The sequence below is a fragment of the Camponotus vicinus genome, unplaced genomic scaffold (assembly GCF_025532165.1).
Source record: "Camponotus vicinus isolate PSW18456_S1 unplaced genomic scaffold, iyCamVici1.0 SCAF_4, whole genome shotgun sequence".
NCBI classification, from domain to species: domain Eukaryota; kingdom Metazoa; phylum Arthropoda; class Insecta; order Hymenoptera; family Formicidae; genus Camponotus; species Camponotus vicinus.
The window spans coordinates 18,272,196-18,290,056 of NW_028141976.1; the positions used below are offsets into that span (position 1 = coordinate 18,272,196).

The 17,861-nt window shown below is 37.4% G+C and overlaps 2 protein-coding genes across 3 annotated transcripts in view; one reads left to right on the top strand and one right to left on the bottom strand.

The window, feature by feature from the left end:
• Nucleotides 1–17,861, bottom strand: part of LOC145970897 (uncharacterized) — a 138,589-nt gene that overhangs the window by 56,463 nt on the left and 64,265 nt on the right. The window contains exon 5 of the mRNA XM_083097954.1: nt 4,798–4,929. The gene's annotated coding sequence lies outside the window, so the exon portion shown is untranslated. The remainder of the gene's footprint in view (nt 1–4,797; nt 4,930–17,861) is intronic.
• LOC145970275 (calaxin) lies at nt 15,369–16,711 on the top strand. 2 transcript variants are annotated; one of them, XM_083096872.1, is made up of 5 exons: nt 15,369–15,603; nt 15,682–15,842; nt 15,922–16,002; nt 16,187–16,297; nt 16,428–16,711. In XM_083096872.1, exons 1-5 carry the CDS (start codon nt 15,450–15,452, stop codon nt 16,614–16,616), a joined length of 696 nt encoding a protein of 231 aa, XP_082952998.1. In that variant the 5' UTR covers nt 15,369–15,449; the 3' UTR covers nt 16,617–16,711. The 2 variants fall into 2 exon arrangements, with proteins under 2 accessions (XP_082952998.1, XP_082952999.1); XM_083096873.1 differs by having other exon boundaries at nt 15,369–15,576.

Consider the following 17,861-nt stretch of genomic DNA (forward strand, 5'->3'; position numbering starts at 1 on the left):
CGCATTGGCGCGTTCGCGTGGGAGTCGCGATTTTTTTCGCGTACAGGAGAGTATGATATTATACTTGTTGCATTCCAAGAAGAGAAAAAAGCTTTGATCAATGTTGCTATTAAAATAATTTCTGAACAATTTAATGAATCTAAAAAGTGTACAAATAAATACATATATATTGTATAATAATTTTAGTTTATAGCTATGTTCCTACAATGCCTTTATTAGTCTGCAAATACATTTGATTACATCGTCAAGAATTATACTCGTCATTAGAAATTTCCAAAAATCATGCGATCTTTCTCTTTCATCGTTTACTTTGCCAGGTAAAAACTTTGCGAATCTTAGGTCGTTCAAACCGCTTGTTATGATACATCGCTCAAACTATACTAGAGAGATATGAAAAAAAATTACCAAGGCGCGAATCAGGCAAATTGGCGAGGAACCATTCAAGATTCGGATTTGGCTGCAATTTCCGCTCTAGGGCATCGACGGCTCACGGGCGATAATTGATATCACCTGCCATGTAAATATCGGGTATCGTCGCTTGCCGAACCTGTCGGCGGAAAAAGGGCCAGGGCAAGAAGAATCGCCGAACGCAACCGCCGGTGCGATAATTACGTGTTGGTTTTAGAAAAGGGGGAAGCACCGGTTAATTCCACGCTTCGTAGTCCGCGCAAAAAACCGCCTGCGGCTACGAGTTCTTGTGTTAAAATTAGGCGACGCGCGCATTGCGTGAGAATCTTAGCTTGAATTGAAGCAGATCAAGATCTAGGATCTAAAGAAATCGATTCAGGCTTCCGAACAGCTGAAAATTTTAATTTTTCATTCTTGATACATATTCTAATATATATGTAATTTTACATTTTATTTTTTTTACAGAGTTCAACACAATTTTTTTAAATTATCGACACAAAAAATTGCTATCGCATCTAAATACAATGTTTTATACTTTTTGATCAGCAGTCTTATAATCAATGTCATCTCATTGTTAGAAATCATCTCCGACCTTGCAGAATCATACAGCACGGCCAAGAATCATAAGGCTAGTCGATGATTTGTGTATATGTATGGCCGATAAAGAAAATCTCGCGTTGCGAACGCCTACCGTTTAGTATCCGGTGTTCATATGTTGCGCGCATCTTGCCGTGAGCCGCTTAACACCTTGGACGCCGGTTTAAGACAGTTTGCGTATCTCGATCTCGTTTTCAACACCTTTCTTATCGACGATTCCTTTTATGCTCCCGTAATGACACGCTTCTCGCAGGATGCCCCTGCGGCAGAGAATGCTGTTGAAAAAGAGATGGAAAGGAATCGCGGCGTTTGTTTAGCAACACGATAGTTTCAGCAGGGAGCGGAAGGCAAGAGAGAATGGTATCAGATTCTTTCAATTTATTCCTACATGACGTTGCTAAACAAAGAGAAAAATTTTAATAATTTTTTATTATGATTCCTTTTAATAATTTATAGTAACAAGAAAAAAATTTATTATTTTTAACGATTTTTAAGTGGCACTGCATCTGTATCTGATATAGTTTAGTTATTTAATTTTTAAATTGATTCCCTCTCACATAAATTATTTTTAAGTATTATACATATCATATAATCATCTTATTTTTTTATACCTAGTAACATTAAAAAAATAACATGTAAATTAATAATTATAAATTAAGTAAATCTAATTTCAGAATCTCAATTCGTTTCCTTTGATACAGAGAGTAATTTAATGATGATAGAATGCTCAAACATTTTTTTACGAAAATCGAATGCATCATCTTATAGCCTTTGCTGCTGTAGTCGATCCTTCGTTAAGGGGGGAAGACCCTCCAGACAACAGGTTTTTCAATAATTTTTTACAAAAAACTGAGAGTATTTATTACATTGAATGAAATTACATATTGACATGTTCAAATGTATACACACAAATTTTTTTATAAGAAAAAAAACAAAATGGCGGCGCTACAGCTGCTCAAACTTGGCTCCTTCAATTTGCGCTGTGGAATGCCCAGCCCCTTGTAGTCAACTGAAATCAACCAATCAAAAGTTTTTCATTAAAATAAGTTATTTCGCTTTGTATGTACCTATTTTTAACGAAAAAAAAAATGAAAATTTGAACACAAAAAAAAATTACACTTTTTTTTTTATAAACAAATTGTTAAAAACAATATTTTTAGTAATAATTATTACTAAAAATATTGTTTTTAACAATTTAATTTTTTTCTTTTTGTGTTCAAATTTTCATTTTTTTTTTTCGTTAAAAATAGGTACATACAAAGCGAAATAACTTATTTTAATGAAAAACTTTTGATTGGTTGATTTCAGTTGACTACAAGGGGCTGGGCATTCCACAGCGCAAATTGAAGGAGCCAAGTTTGAGCAGCTGTAGCGCCGCCATTTTGTTTTTTTTTCTTATAAAAAAATTTGTGTGTATACATTTGAACATCAATGTCAATATGTAATTTCATTCAATGTAATAAATACTCTCAGTTTTTTGTAAAAAATTATTGAAAAACCTGTTGTCTGGAGGGTCTTCCCCCCTTAAGATTTGACGTTTCGATAATTAGGTAAACGTCTTTACGTCGCGATGACCTATAATTAACGATATAAAAATTTTTGGAAGACATTTCTAAAAAGCTCCGGCATGATTTCATCTCACACGTTTCCACGTATCGAAATCCTCGATCGATCCCACGTCAAACGAACGCAGTTTAACGCGCAAGTAGAAAATGGTTGAGCGATGGAAAATTTGTCTGAAGGCAGACGTCACGGCTGTCATTTTTGATTTGGGTCTGAAATAGCCGATTCGAAGCATCGATAACGAAAATGTTTGAACGGCGGCCTATAATTAACGATATTAAGGGTAAATTTGCATCGCGCAGTGGAGGAGGAGCGAGCGGCCGCATTATGCATTCTTGGCCAGTCTTGTGCCACCGTGCATGATAAGCTGTAATTAAATTGATCGACTCGCGGGATACGAGCAATGTGCGAGATGCTGTCGAGAATATGCATTAACTTCGAGATCGAAGGTCATCGAAGGGTGGAGTACTACGTCACGAAGACATTAGCAGCGGCTAATGTAATTATCGGAGCCGTAAAGAACACTATACTGACTATACTGACGTGAATTGTGTACTTTCCATTCCTTCCGTGAGAGAGCATCGACCATTATTGCGTTTCTTCATGTATGTACGGGTCGAATAACCAACATTTTATTGGTGTGTGCTTCTCGAGAGAAATAAGAGCAACAACGCGAAAAGGTATGTTATAAAATTTATATTGCTCGTTAGTCGCTCGTACATTAATGATGATATGTAAAATATAGTCTTTCAAGTCAAGGACAATGATCGAGATCTTCGTTATCTCTTCAAATAAATAGCATCGAAATTATTCGTCGCGAAGCGTTCGCTCTCGAGCGATGAGAAAAAGAATTTATTCCATTTTTTTTTTTTCGTAAATATATGCTTCCATATGCAAAAGAGCGGTCAAAGAAATTGACAAAACTATTCATAAAAAATCAAGAGTTTATTATTTATGACAATTTAATTAATTCCTATGTGTTCTCGGACACTTTTTATGCAAGATGTTCTTCTCCGCGCGTCTCTTTATGGCTCTCCAAGATATAAATGATCTGATAAAAAATTTAAGCATCATCGCTCCCTTCTCTCTTTCTATATCTCTTTCTCTCTACTTAGAATACTATTATTATTAAGAGAAAAACAAAACTGCTATAGAAGCCGCGGGAGATAAAAGAGGGGACCATCTCGGGTTCTTTTTCTTTCGAAACCTCATGCATATTCATAGTTAAAGGGGGCATTCTTAGAAGCCAATGGGACTATCGTTCATCTCGCGATACAAAAAGATTCGATTAAAAAAGCAAGAAGGTGCTTTTTACTATTCTTGGATACCGCGCGCAAATTTATTGCCAATATAAAGCGCGATGTGTGTCGGCTCGAGTTAGATAAATCTATTAAACAAAGTGAAATATTTTTTTCGGGTTTATTGATGCTTGGATACGACTTTTAGCACACGCTCTTGTTCACCAGCATCGATTTACGCGCATTCCGGCGAGCCTTTTAACGAAGAGCTATGACGGCGTTCATCTCATCTCGCGAGATCTCGTACGTGCCAGGCGAACATTCTCATCTTCGCATGTGGCTTGTAATGTGCTCACCACGTCGTGTCGGAACTTGAAGTGTCGTTCATCGACAAACGCGGCACACAACGTGTTCTCTCACATCTGTCTCGGCCGACTTTATTGCGCAATATTGCGAAGCACGCGAATAACAGCGCGCTGGTGTAGATGAAGGTATGAAAGTCGAGATGGCGAATTTTAAAATTAGCATTCTCTAGCATGGTATATAACGTTCCACGACACGGCACTCGTGTATAGAGGCTGTGGCCTATGTGAAATAATAAAGAGCATCCTCTCGATTCCGCGAATCGCAGAATATGCAGGCTCTTATAACATGGAGAAAGGAGAAACGAGGAATTCTACACTCGCGTGTATCACTCGCATTCATATTATTCATACAGCTTCTTAAAAATCTTATACATACGAATAATGTATGAGATTACTGATGTGACAGGATAATAACCTATTAATCAATATTAATTAAATCGATTGCGTTAAAGAAACATTTGATACAATCGGCTAATTTATTCTCTTTGTTTGTGATCGCTCTCGTTGCGGAGTGGGAGAGCGTTTCTATACCTGCGGTTTTAGACCTCGCCGCTTACCTGTTACCTCTTACCTGTTACCTCCGGGACACGTGACACACGCGAGTGGCACGCGCGGCGCGCGCTTACCTCTTGCCAATGGTAGAACCAGTTCTCCATGGAATAGAAATAACGTTCTCTCTTTCCTTCGTTTAGTACATCTCGGATGCATATTATGGAGTCTGTACTTTCAACAATTTCGTCTTGAAATGACGAGTATCACTAAAATAAAGAAGAATAAGCCATAAGTATAAGATCTCATATATTACATTTAGAATTTAATTAAAATAAAAATAAATAAAGTTTTTATGTGAAAGAAATAATAGTTATAAGAAATATATAATATTTAACAATATAATTTATTAATAATATAATTGTATTTAAGTTCAAATGTAATATTTAGGATGCGTGAGATTGTCTGAATTATTACAATTTATGTATCTATCTTGATCGGAGGGGGGGGGGCGTATAATGAGAGATTGTAATAACGGATCTGTAATTATTGATTTAATCTCTCTTGAACGGATTGCGATGAATAAGCACGAGTCAACGAAGTCAGGACATCTCTACGATCTATAAACGTTTCTTTGCAATTATGGCAGTAAATATTATTTTATTTAAAAGACATTCTCCTTTCTCTTTACTCATTTTATACAATTCTCTTTGTATAGCGTTCGACGATTTTTAAAAATTTATTTGATTTAACTTCGATAAATACAAATATGCAGTTTCATATATTTATTTATTCTCAAAGAGCAATGTTTGTATTTCTTTGGGAAATTTCTGATCGCAAACAACTATCAATAACAAGAAAATATTTTCCAAAGATAGCCGGATGCGATTTGAAAATATTATCGGATTTCCTTTCAATAAAATGTAGTTCGTCGAAATTCAAAAAGTTTCGGGACAAACATCGTGACCATCACGTGGCTAGCGAGAGAATTTTCGTAAGAATTGTGCTTATTGTTCCGTCACTTAGTTCCCACAATGGGCTCTTCAATAGGACATCTACTTTCGAATAATTCCATAGAAAAAGGAAGAGAGAACATCTTCACTTTAGTTTTTTTTTTTTTCATTTTTGTATCCTAATATTCCATGCAAATGATGATCGACCGCAAGATGAGAATGAAGAAACTATTATTGTTATCCTTGCGTATTTTATTTCTTACGTATTTTGGATATTCGTTTATTTTTTAAGAAAACAAATCAGGATATTAGTTATATGAACAGCTGATTCCAAATAATAAAATATAAAAATTTCACAAATATTGTAAAAATCATAATCATTACGGACCATATCCATGTTACAATCAGTAAATGTTTCCTAACTTTTCTATTATCTTATTATCTTCTAAAGATTAAACAAAGAACAAAAAAATCATAAATGGCTGGAATTATCTCGCTATTACTATGGTCAAGAAAAAGTAAAGAATGCAAGAGGGAGTAATTCAAGATTAATCCTATCGATCAAGAGGTCGATCAAGTTTCATGGCGTTGCATCGCGTCGACGTATCTCACGTGTAAGATACGTGCGTTTGTTGCCAATTCCATTAGCGTAATTCTCGTTCGTTTCGTCTCGATCGAGAGATTCCTTCGACGCGCGCGAAACGATCCTGACAACCCACACATCCGCTTCAATACGAATGAAATCCATTGTCGAGCGGTCATGTACTACGAAATTGAAGGTTATTATTGTTTAATACGGTCAATAAAATTGCAGTATAGTACTCTATCCATGAACGTAATGCTAAGGTTCCACGGGGTCTTAGGTTGCGCCAGAGGTTCTCACAGAATGGAAAGAATATATAACCCTCTTTGTGACTTTACTGTATAATAAATTGACATTTTAAAACTCTCATCTAATGGAATCACAATGGTTATCATATAATAATAGAGAAATTTAAAGATTCTGCATGAGTATATGTATAAAGTGTCCATGTCTTTTTCTATAAATAGATATAGTCAGTTCCATAAAAGCTTAAATTCAGGACTATCGAAAAAAATTAAATCATATATACGTTAATTCTAAGCAAAGGAGAACTTCTCAGGTATTTTCTTTTCATTCATCTCTGCAAAAAATACGGTGAGCGCCACTGCGGTCCATCCTGCGGCGCTCTCGCAGCGAGACCGATCGTGCTTCAAAATAATCAAGATCACATTGGTCTGTCCTGGATCAAAAACATTAATTTTAAATTATCGAGATGGCACCGGTCCATACGATGGCGGGTAACATACTGCGATCCCGAAGGCGCTGGCTCCGATCGAGACGATCAATGGCACCGCTCTCACCATGAGAGAGATTGGACCAGAGACCGTGATTACGGTACATAAATATCAAAAAAAGAAACGAGGTTGGTACCGCAAAGAGATGTTGGGGGAGGAAAGACTTTACTCTCAGACAGAATTTCATCCTTGCTTTTAATATATTTTCCCTTCAGTTGGAAAATCCGCAGTAGTATCATCTGCAAATTATTATATATGGTTAATAAATTTCTACACAATGATACCACGATTTTTAATACCAAGTGCAATCGTGTGGATCGATGGGATTAATATTTTTTGGAGAAAGTTTTTTGATTTATGTACAATCGCGAGAAAAGAAATACTAATTCTTTATCTTTTGTATCTATTATTAACATTTTCTATAAATGAAGAAGATTTGCTCATCGAAATACTATCTTTCTCTCTCTCAAAAAATTGAACAATAGATTATTCATATTTATAATCAAGATCAATTTTAAAAGAAATCAAATAAGCTACTAATAGTAATAAATATTGCTTATAATAGTGTTTTACATATTTCTGCACCCTCTTTAATCGCTTTACTCTATCTTGATGACGATATATATTATGGTGACTTTATACATTGTAAGGCAATATTGGAACAATGTTCGCATCGGCTAACAACACATTAACAAAGCAAACAGCGAGCCGAAGATATAGGACTTGTGAGTACCAAGCTTATCTCGTCGAAGCAATTACCGATGGGTAGGGACGAAATTAAAGATGCGTATCGACCGACATCTGCTTAGCACCATCAAATTAACACTTGTTCCAGCCGTCAATTAAACGATCGTTCGATAACGTCCTGCTAATTTTACACTGTGATTCAGGTAGAAATTTTACAGCTCGATTTCTTTGTGGCTTCTTAAAAGATATTGTGACACAAATTCGTAGTGTATATAGGTGTATTTATATATTATCAGAGAAATAAATGTTCTAATAACAAAATTATTGTATAAAACTTTAAAAGAGAAAATATTTCATTATATAATGAATATAGAAGATGAACAAAATTACTTAGAAATTATTTAGATGTTTAGATATAATAAAATAAATATTGAAATATTTAATATTAAGTACAGAGTGCTAAAGATGAGCTTAACAGCATCGCGGTGATTAGGTATGCAAATGAATTTCTGCGATATTTAATTTGTCGACGCTCGTTAACACTGGCTCAAGATAAATTGTTTGTCTAGCATGGGCAAGTAGAAGCATGGAGGTATTTCTAATTATTCCATATGCATAAGTTTAATTAAGGACTCGGTTATGTATCTGTTTGATAAATAGTCTCAGTGGCGAAGGTTGGCGATCCGGACATCGATTCATTCTTGGCAGGTAACCATCGCGAAATAACCATTAATTTGAAAGTTTCGGTCCAAAGTCGCAATTATACGAATTATCGAATTCTGAAGGCCGGTTTTGGGCGAAGATCATTACGACAAATTAACTAGGTTTACGATTACTCGCATATTAACATTTTTTGCATTTCTTGGCTTCTTCCTGTTTTAACATTAAAAGTATTATTTCGTAAAATGTGGAATATATCCGACAAGGATTACATCGAGTTGCAGCTTAAGAAGCAAGAGTTTAATCGAAAGAGGGAGAGAGAAAGCAAAAGAGAAGAGAAAGAAATCTGCTCTGATGAGCTCATGTCGGTCTTAAAGAGAATTCTTTGTGACCGGTCTTCCTTCGGCATCAATCGACGTTCAGCGACGATAATCCTCAATAAGGCCGCGCTCAGATTCCTCCTCCCGGAACACTCGCGGCAGAAGAAGATCCATGCAAGCGTGCGACCTAGTTTCGATGGTGTATCGGTAATTTAAGATCGATAAACCTCGATCTATCGTGCCTATCGTGTTACGCGCGCACAGGTCGCCGCCGCTGTTGGGATTAAAAAATTCAACCATTCACGGTAATCCTTTCTCGCGCGGTGAAAATAATACAAATGCGGCCGGAACACGATACCGTCGATTGCATATTGAATTTCCTGCATTGGCTTGAACGTGTGCTTGATATTCGATAAAAAAGTGGATTAAAAATATTATGTTCCGGGAAATTATATCAGGCGGATGAGTCGCAGAGTAAATTCCGCGTTGCTCCCCCTTGCGTTCGATCTACTTCATTCGTGATCTTCGCGGTTAAGTTCAAAATCCTCTTTGAGAGCTTTTTCACGGTTTTACGTTTCATAAACACGGCGACAGGACGCGAATCGCAAGGAGATCGAGGAAGAAGAGGAGACGCCAAAAACGAAAGGCTTATCATATTTTTCTGACCATGGGACAAATCCTTAAATCTTGTTTACTAGCAAATTCCACAATATGGGGTATAAGGGATTTAATGCGACTCCGGACCGATTTCCGCGCAAAAGTCTCTCTTCTCTAAAGTGTAATTTACTATGGAAGGATTATTCGGCACAGAATCCATCCAAGAGATAAAACTCTTTGCCAAACGCTTATCAAAAATGTTCCGCACGCAATCACAATAAGTGAATTATGCTGAAAGTCATCAGTGATTTTATAGTAATAAATATTGAGAGAGACATTTCTTTAAATAACATCTAAAAATATCTGATAGTACGTTAAATCACATGGAAATAAATAATTATATATCTCCAAATTTAATTTAAAAATTTTTAGATAATTTCATTTATAAAAAAAGACTAATAGTTAGCAATATCCGCGATATTAGATTTAAGTTTGCAGAAAAGCGAAATTTATTTTGCGAGAAATCGGAACGAGCAACGCAGATCGTGATATCGATTGGATACGATTGAGAAAACACCCTCTCTTTACCCTCTCAGCAGGGTGTCCTCTGACCAGCGAAGCGTCTTCTAACAGGATTACTATGACGCGATTGTACGCGCGTCAAGGAAATAGAACGGCATTGTGGCATTCGGATATGCGGATCGGGTATAGACCAGACTAAAAATTAGAAACGTGTTCCTTTCATTTGTATGCTAAATATTTCCTTCGAAGAAGAACATCTGCTAGCTGCTCACAAGATTATCAAAAATATCTAGTTAGAGAAAACTCCCGAGAGAGAGAGTTTCATTATATTGTATTATTTATTTTTATATTATAAGAAAAATACTATATAAAAATAAAAATACACGTATCGTGGATATGTACAGTTAAGCATATGCATTAAGATAAGAGAAAAGAAAATCTTTTTTTGATCCTCGGCCTCAATATATAAATAACCGCAGGCAAAACAGAGTGGTAACAGGATGGTTAACGCGAGGACAAACACGAATGCGTTTAAAAGATCCAAAATAATTTTCTCATTTTTCTCGTTGACTTAGGCAATTTATCCATTCAATCCTCAGCTCCCCCGATGCGCTCACCGACATGCTCCGCAACTAGACATACAACACGTCGACGCCTACCACCGTTTAAGAAACACGTTTGCGTTAGTCGAGTCATCCGTGCGGTGATAAAGCTGATGTTATTTTTCAGCCACGCTATGTCGATAGGGGGTGATACGAACGACTGTCCCCACATGCTGGAATGACGACTAAACAGTCGTCGTTCCCCAAGATGCGGATAACAAGCATCTAACACCCCATTTGTCCGGTATCTTCCTCGCATTTATAAAAAGGATTGGACAAATTCCTACGGGATAAAAATATAAACCGGAAATCGCTTGCTATTTATCAAGCGTATATAGTTGGATTTATTTTAATTCTAAAAACATTTGGAAAAATTTATCAATAAATTTAGTTTTGTTATATAAAATGTTGCAATTTTTAAAAAAAGATAATATCTTATTAAAATTATTTGTATATGTATTTATCTTTTATCGCAATATTTTTTCATTGCTCATTCGCCGACGTGGATTTAATATTCAGTGACGTGCGGAATACAAATATGTTCTTGCTTAATCATCGTCTTACACAAATCTGACCGGTCATGTTCCGCCGCTTGATTAGGATGGATTTCAGGTCTCAGCCAGGGAGTGACTCTGCCACCCACGTATTCAATTTTCCGAAAAGCTCGAATGTTTGGTCCATCGCTGCTCGTGAGTCTCGCACAGTTGCACAAAGCCGCGGCATGACGTCCAAGGTGTCCCATCGACAATAGCGGCATAAGGCATAGAGAGGAAATCCCCACAGTTCGCTCTGCCCGTTGATCTCATCGATTCACGGTTCACTTAGTTCGAGTCCTTCTTCGACATTTGTCGTACAACTCACTCCAATGTTGTTACATAACGATTCCGTGTCCACGAGAAACCCCACCCCGTCAGTAAACCAGCATATGCTTTTCTCGGAGATTGTGCTCGATCGTCCACGTTTGTTCAAATTTTATGGATAGCCCGTTTCGTTTTCTTCTCGAATCTAGTGGTAGTCCATCGGGATTCACACATTGGGACATCCTTATTTCCCGTCGCGGCCGGTCCTGCCCATAATTATAGTCCCAAATGTACTCGATATAAATGACAATTTAAACGATGAAAGATTCGCATCAGACAAATAGATTTATAAATGCTGTATAATTTTATATATATAATTAGGAAAGAACAGATTTTTTCGGTGGAATTATAATCTTGTATAATATTAAATATAGATTGAAAATATGTTAACGTAATCATAAGATAGTTGAACTATTTTTTAAACAATTGTTGCGTTCCATTTCACATAATATTTCTAAAGCTGTCGCGATACAAGCATAATCCGTGACACAAAATATTGCAAGAAAGTATCATATCTATTTCTCGAGGCTTATGTTGCTCCGAACTGGTCCACGTGGAGTCACATGGCAATAACTCTAAAATTTGATTGCAGCAGACATCGGGATAGGCTACCCCCCCAAGGCAACCGTGGTAATAGGCGCTCAACCCTCGCACCCACGCTCTTCCCGCTCTCGAACTAAAGTTCGGGCCAGCTCAGTCGCCACCAGCATCACTACATCGTAAATAAAACGAAATTGTTGACCGGTACCTTTCGGCTGGTTAAGCGTTAAACAAAGGCCCACGGGATGTCGGGCGCCGTATCTTTGATCTCTGTTTGCCGAGGCATGCATCACCCGCGAGATAATCAGGAATAATTATTTGTTAGATAAATACGATCGCAGCAGGCGATAGCGCGCTAAATTTATGATGGACCGCTTGCCGTTTGTAAATGACGTAGAAGGAGAGCTTGTTCGCGCCGAGCTATGAATATCCTCGCTACTCGTGCGAAGCACGAAAATCCAGCGTGTAAATTCGTGTGATACATCGGTTGGATTTAAATGGTATCGCAATAGTATATTAGATAAACGATTTAATTTAAATACTCCAATTATTCCATCAAGCTTTCACATCAAGCATTATCTCAAACATCTTTCAAATTGAAAAATAATATTGCGAAGAGAAATATTTCACACGCGAACTCATGGATCTATCCGATCATGGATATATCAGTCTGAAGACTTTAATATCATGTTCTACCCGCACGTTTATATGAGTACGCGTTGACGCGAGTATGTACATTGAATGATAGACATGCCACTTCTCGTGTTCGACTGCTTGCGTAACGCTCGACTAGCTTGAGTAGCCTTTCTCGATCTTCTCGATGATTGAGAGAGGATTGTTGCATCTCTACCGGGCATTCTCAGCATACCAAGCGAAATCGATGTATCCATATCGCGATATCGATGCGTCGAGGGTGATGCTCATGCGGATATTTTCAAGTATAGATGTCAAACGAATGTATCGATTCTCATAGTCATCACAATCTATAACTTTAGCTAGACATATCATTTTACCTACATTATTTTTTTTTATTTTCCTTAAAAATATCATGATAATAATATAAAAACTTAAAATTAAAATTATATAAAATTAAATATTTCTACTTTAATAAATAAAAAAATGAGAATTAATAGGAGGAAAATATTGCTAAAATTATTATTTAATTTATACATGGTTTATTCCCCAAGAAATAAAGTAATTGGAAATAAATAATAATTGGGAAGTTTTTATAATTTCTCCAACATGTCTGTTGAAACCATGTATTCTATCGCGTCGCTATTTTACACCGTGGCCGATTCGATGTCTGAAAATTTCTAGAGGGGTCCCGAGTCTACTGCGGTCTGCCGTGTCGTACATCAACGTCTCACGGAAGGTGGGCGGACGTCGCGTCAGCGGCTGACGCCCCGCGAAATTGAATCTAAAGGTCCGAGTGTACCCCTACACACGCCAATCCTCCCCACGAAGCTGCAGGGAGGTCGCAAATCATCACCTCGCTACATTTACAACGTTAGATAGCCCAAGATTACAGTCGTTCCAGGCTCGACTGTACTATAGAAACACAAGGTGCTTCTCCTCGCGCGCCTTTCATCTTCCCTCTTTTTCTCTGTCTTTCTCTCTCGACTCGGATATTACAGTGCCTTTCGCGAAAGCGATCCCTCGCCGTTCTCGCGAGCTCGTTGCCTACTTAAGCGAAACAATGTGGCCCCTCTGCGATCGGCCGCGCGCGCGCGAGCAACGTCCAGCTCGTAAATTATCCGCCGGCGGGGACTAATGAGCTCGTGATTATAGGGACCGGGGGTAAAAAAGGGCGTTCTCCTGCGGATTCGCGACGTGCGCTCTGGTGATACATCTCGAGTTCGTTGCTGCCCAAGATGAATACGCGAAAGTGTATTGGGACAATTTTTTGTGCGTAAGGTAGAATGGATTCGGTATACGATGAAATTCTTGACTCCAGAGTGGAACGCGTGGTGGATGTGTCGGACTCAATTAGATTTAACGCAGTAACGTGGGTTCGAGGAGATTCTTGAAATTGCTGTGAATAATGTTTTTGAAACAGGGACTTGTACATTTTGTCGTCGATGTCCGATCTATCATCTGTAAGATGATAATTTGTAACGTCTAAATTTGCAAGAAATAATAAAAAGTATTATCCACTTTATTTAAGAAGAAGAGTTTTACATAGAAAGAGAGACCGTACTCCTTGCCTTACCAAGAAAAATGAAAAAAAATTATGGTATTGCGCGACCTCATGTAAAAATCTCCAGCCATTATTTACGAAATAAGGCTTGATGATCTCAAGGGGATCAGTCGTATTTCGTTTGCCAATGGAGGATTTGCTTTCTCGGCCGATCAAACAATGCGCCCTGAAGCGCGCCATCAGGGCCCCCGAGTCTCTCGTATTTCTCTTAAAACGACGCGAGCGTTCACGTGTGGCAGCAGAAAGGATTGGAGCTGGATATTCCCTTCCTTTTTGTTCGCGAGGGACTCTGGTCTCGCACGAAATTCCAGACATCTACCTTCCTCCCTCGCCCATCAACCTTCCCATGTCCTCTCACGCGGCTCGCAAAACATGCACGAGCCCATACGGACTTATCCTTTCTCCGTCGTCTTAAGCCGTTCCCGCGTTTTTACATTCTCGACGAAATCCCTGTAGCTTTGTGCCAGTTTATTACGTTTGCCAACCAAATGATGTCATTAGATATACTTAGGCGAGGTTTTATTGCCGTCTTTTATGCCGGTCGAACGGCTCCTGTGAAACGAATTCGTGCTGAGCATTCACGACTCATCGGTTATCATGCCGAAATTCGTCGTCTCGCTCGTGTTTCTCAGATAGGAGGCTTTACGGCTTCTTTTTCTTCTTCTCGCGACTACGTGAGAACCAGCTATACATTTTTACTACCTTTATATTGTTGGAGAAATATTTTTCGTAGCAACTTTTCATATAAGATATCTACGTACACATATTTTTTATTGTGCGTCACACATCTTGAATGTGATGAAACTCGGCATCGATGGTGAACCATGGATTTTAAATAGGGAAGGGCTAACCGTTCTAATCAATCATCTTCCAAGTCGACAAAGTTACAAAATTAATTTCTTCGACGATTAAAAAAATTTTAATGTCGTACAAGATGTTAAATATTTTTAAATAATATTTATTTCTTGTTTAGATAATTTCTATTTTGAATTTTTTTAATTAGAAATTACAATCATCTTTATTAAAAACAAGTCTTTATATCTCCGTTGTAAAATATTTTAAGCTATTCATAAACTGATTTGCTATGTGAAGAGCGATAACCTTTATCGAAAAATATTTGTTACAGAATGTTTAAAAGCAAATTAATTGAACATGAGAATTCATGATCTTTTTGTTATCAGTACGATTAGTACGATTAATCTGAGCTAACGGACTTTATCGAATGAAAGTCAAAAGTTTTCTCTGCATGATTCGGTAAATTATAATACACTTGGTATTTAAATATTATTTACTTTTATTGAGAAAACCAAATTTTAAATAATAATGAAATAAATATAAATAGTCAAAATGCATTCGTAATAAAATGATCAAATATATAAGAATCTCCAATATTTAATGAAATAATTAAAGAGAATTAATTTTACAGATTGATAGTCTTATTTTTTAGCTGTTTTGACATTTTTTGACATTTATTTTTCATCACCAAAATTAATTAAATAAATTTACAAGTGCAGAATAAATTTACAAGTGCAAAATGCCGACAGATTTACCCGTTGATATGTTAAGCAGACCTTTGTCGGAGATTGTCTTTAGAAGAAAAAATAATGCTTTATTTAAAAAACTAGCGCGAAAAACTCACTTTAACTTGAGAGAAGTCGAAGGTTATACAGCAAGACAAATATACTTCGGTGTTATATATATATCTTTTCATTAACTTGATATAATTTTTATATACTTTGATTTACTACCAATTAATCTTATTATAGCGTTAGCTGTTATACACAGGAAAATAACGCAAACTTTGGGTCCCATGACAAGATCGGTATTTAGAGATGTTCTACATTCTGGTTTGGATTTTACTGAAAATATTCGACACCTGTACATTGATAGAATTTTCGCTACGTTTGACAAGAAAAACGTCTTACAAGTAAAAGCAATTAATGCAAATGTAAATGCTTAATAATTTATATTTCATGGCAAATAATTATGATTATGCGGCTGTGTAGATTCATGTGGAACAATGGATTGAAGGACTTTCTATACTTCTTCGAGGCACTCTGAACGAGAGAATACACTTCGTTTTTAATGTAACCTTCATCTTTCTATAATTATATTCTACATAGAAACTTTTAGATTTCAATGTGCATCCTCAATATTTTTATAAAGTTAAAATTAATTATTTATATTGTGAAAGAATCACGTATGTATGTGTGTAAGGATCAAACTTTAATTAGGAACGGATATTATTTTAATCATATGATATTTACATAGATATACGATTTCTGGCATACCAATAAATTAAAGAAGGAGCAAGTATTTCCGTCAATGCGCGGTTGCCTGATTAAACTACAGACAGACGAAGATCCCGATGATGGTGTCAAGGTTAATTAATTAAGAATATTGATAAGATCGGAATTTAGTATGTCACTAAGAAATGTGCATTGCTAGTGACACGAAAATTCGTATTCCCTAAAAATATGCATAAAAAAACAATAATGAACAAATTATATAGGATTTGATTGATTCGCTGTTGAAAAAAGTCGACATTGATCGCGACGGTGTAATATCCGAGGAGGAATTTCACAGAGCCATAAAAGAAAGAAATCTACTGCTGCTAGAATGTATGGGACCAGTGTTTCCATCTAGAGTAGCACGACGAGCATTCCTGAGCACATTTACGGATCGCCTTGGACGATTTTGACTCGCATGTTTTACGAAACAAGTCATCGTTTGTTTAATTGTGTACTCAACAACGTCGATCGTAATCCACGTTTTGTCAAACTTACTAATCTTATATAATAAAAGTACATATATAATAATCTCGTTTAAATGATATTGCCAAGAGCTACTCAAGCTAGAAACCTAAAAGTACATCCCGATGCAATAGACAGGAAAACGCGCTAAATCAGATAGAAAAAGATTCTCCCGGAGGAGCGACGCTCCAATAAGTTTTCTAGATCGTCGATGTAACGTACGGCCTTTATGATTCACCGAACGATGGCAATTGACTCGTCCGTTTTCTTCGCAAACAATCGTTAATGGACCGCGATAATACCACATCCTAATCGCATCAGTCTGCATCCGCGATACGATCGTCGAGCGGGTGAATTGAATCGATCGCTCCCATGATCGCTCGATCGATGAGCTCGCGCGATCGTCATAAATCTTATTACTATAATCAGCGTGAATAGATGATCGATTCATATATCCGCGTGCTATTTATCATGACGTATCGATCGACGATCGCGACTGCGTTATTAGTTATATATCGTAAAAATATCGCGCGATGGAGGAAGATACGAATCTAAAAGTGCGAAGGAAAAGAGAAAGAGGAACTGTCAAGGATAAATCAGCTGTGTTCTCTTGTAAGGAGGTCTCGCATGAGGTCCACCTGCTCCGCGATCTCTCGATTAATAGAGACCGCTTGTGGGATACGGAACAAATATAGACCTTTCCTGCGAGAGCGAGACGAGCCGTAACCCCACCATCACCGCGAATCGCGCGAGCGGTCTCGTAAATGTTACGAAAAAAAAAAGAAAAAATATAATGAATGTTTGAGGGATCCTGTGAACGGACGAATGAACCGATCCGCGTCTCAAGCAGCTATAACAACAAATTAAACGAGAAAGTCTCGAGGCTTTCGTCGGCTCTCGGTCGACGTCTCCCGTTGCCTATGGTCTCGGCTACAATGCGTGGGCGTAGGATATACAGTACCGAGGCGTATGGCAACGCGTATTTCTTCCTCGACGATGTGGGAGTGGGGAGGTGAGCTGAAACGATATTGTGTAAAGAGTATAATAACGTGCGTATGAAAGGCCGGGTCCTTTGTGGGTAGCCGACCGTGTCCTGAAAGGATCTTCCAGGATCTGCTCGCGGGAGTGACGGGGAACAACGGAGGGGGAGAATCGTCGATGGTTAGGGGCATCAGGGGCACCAGCTGAGAAAA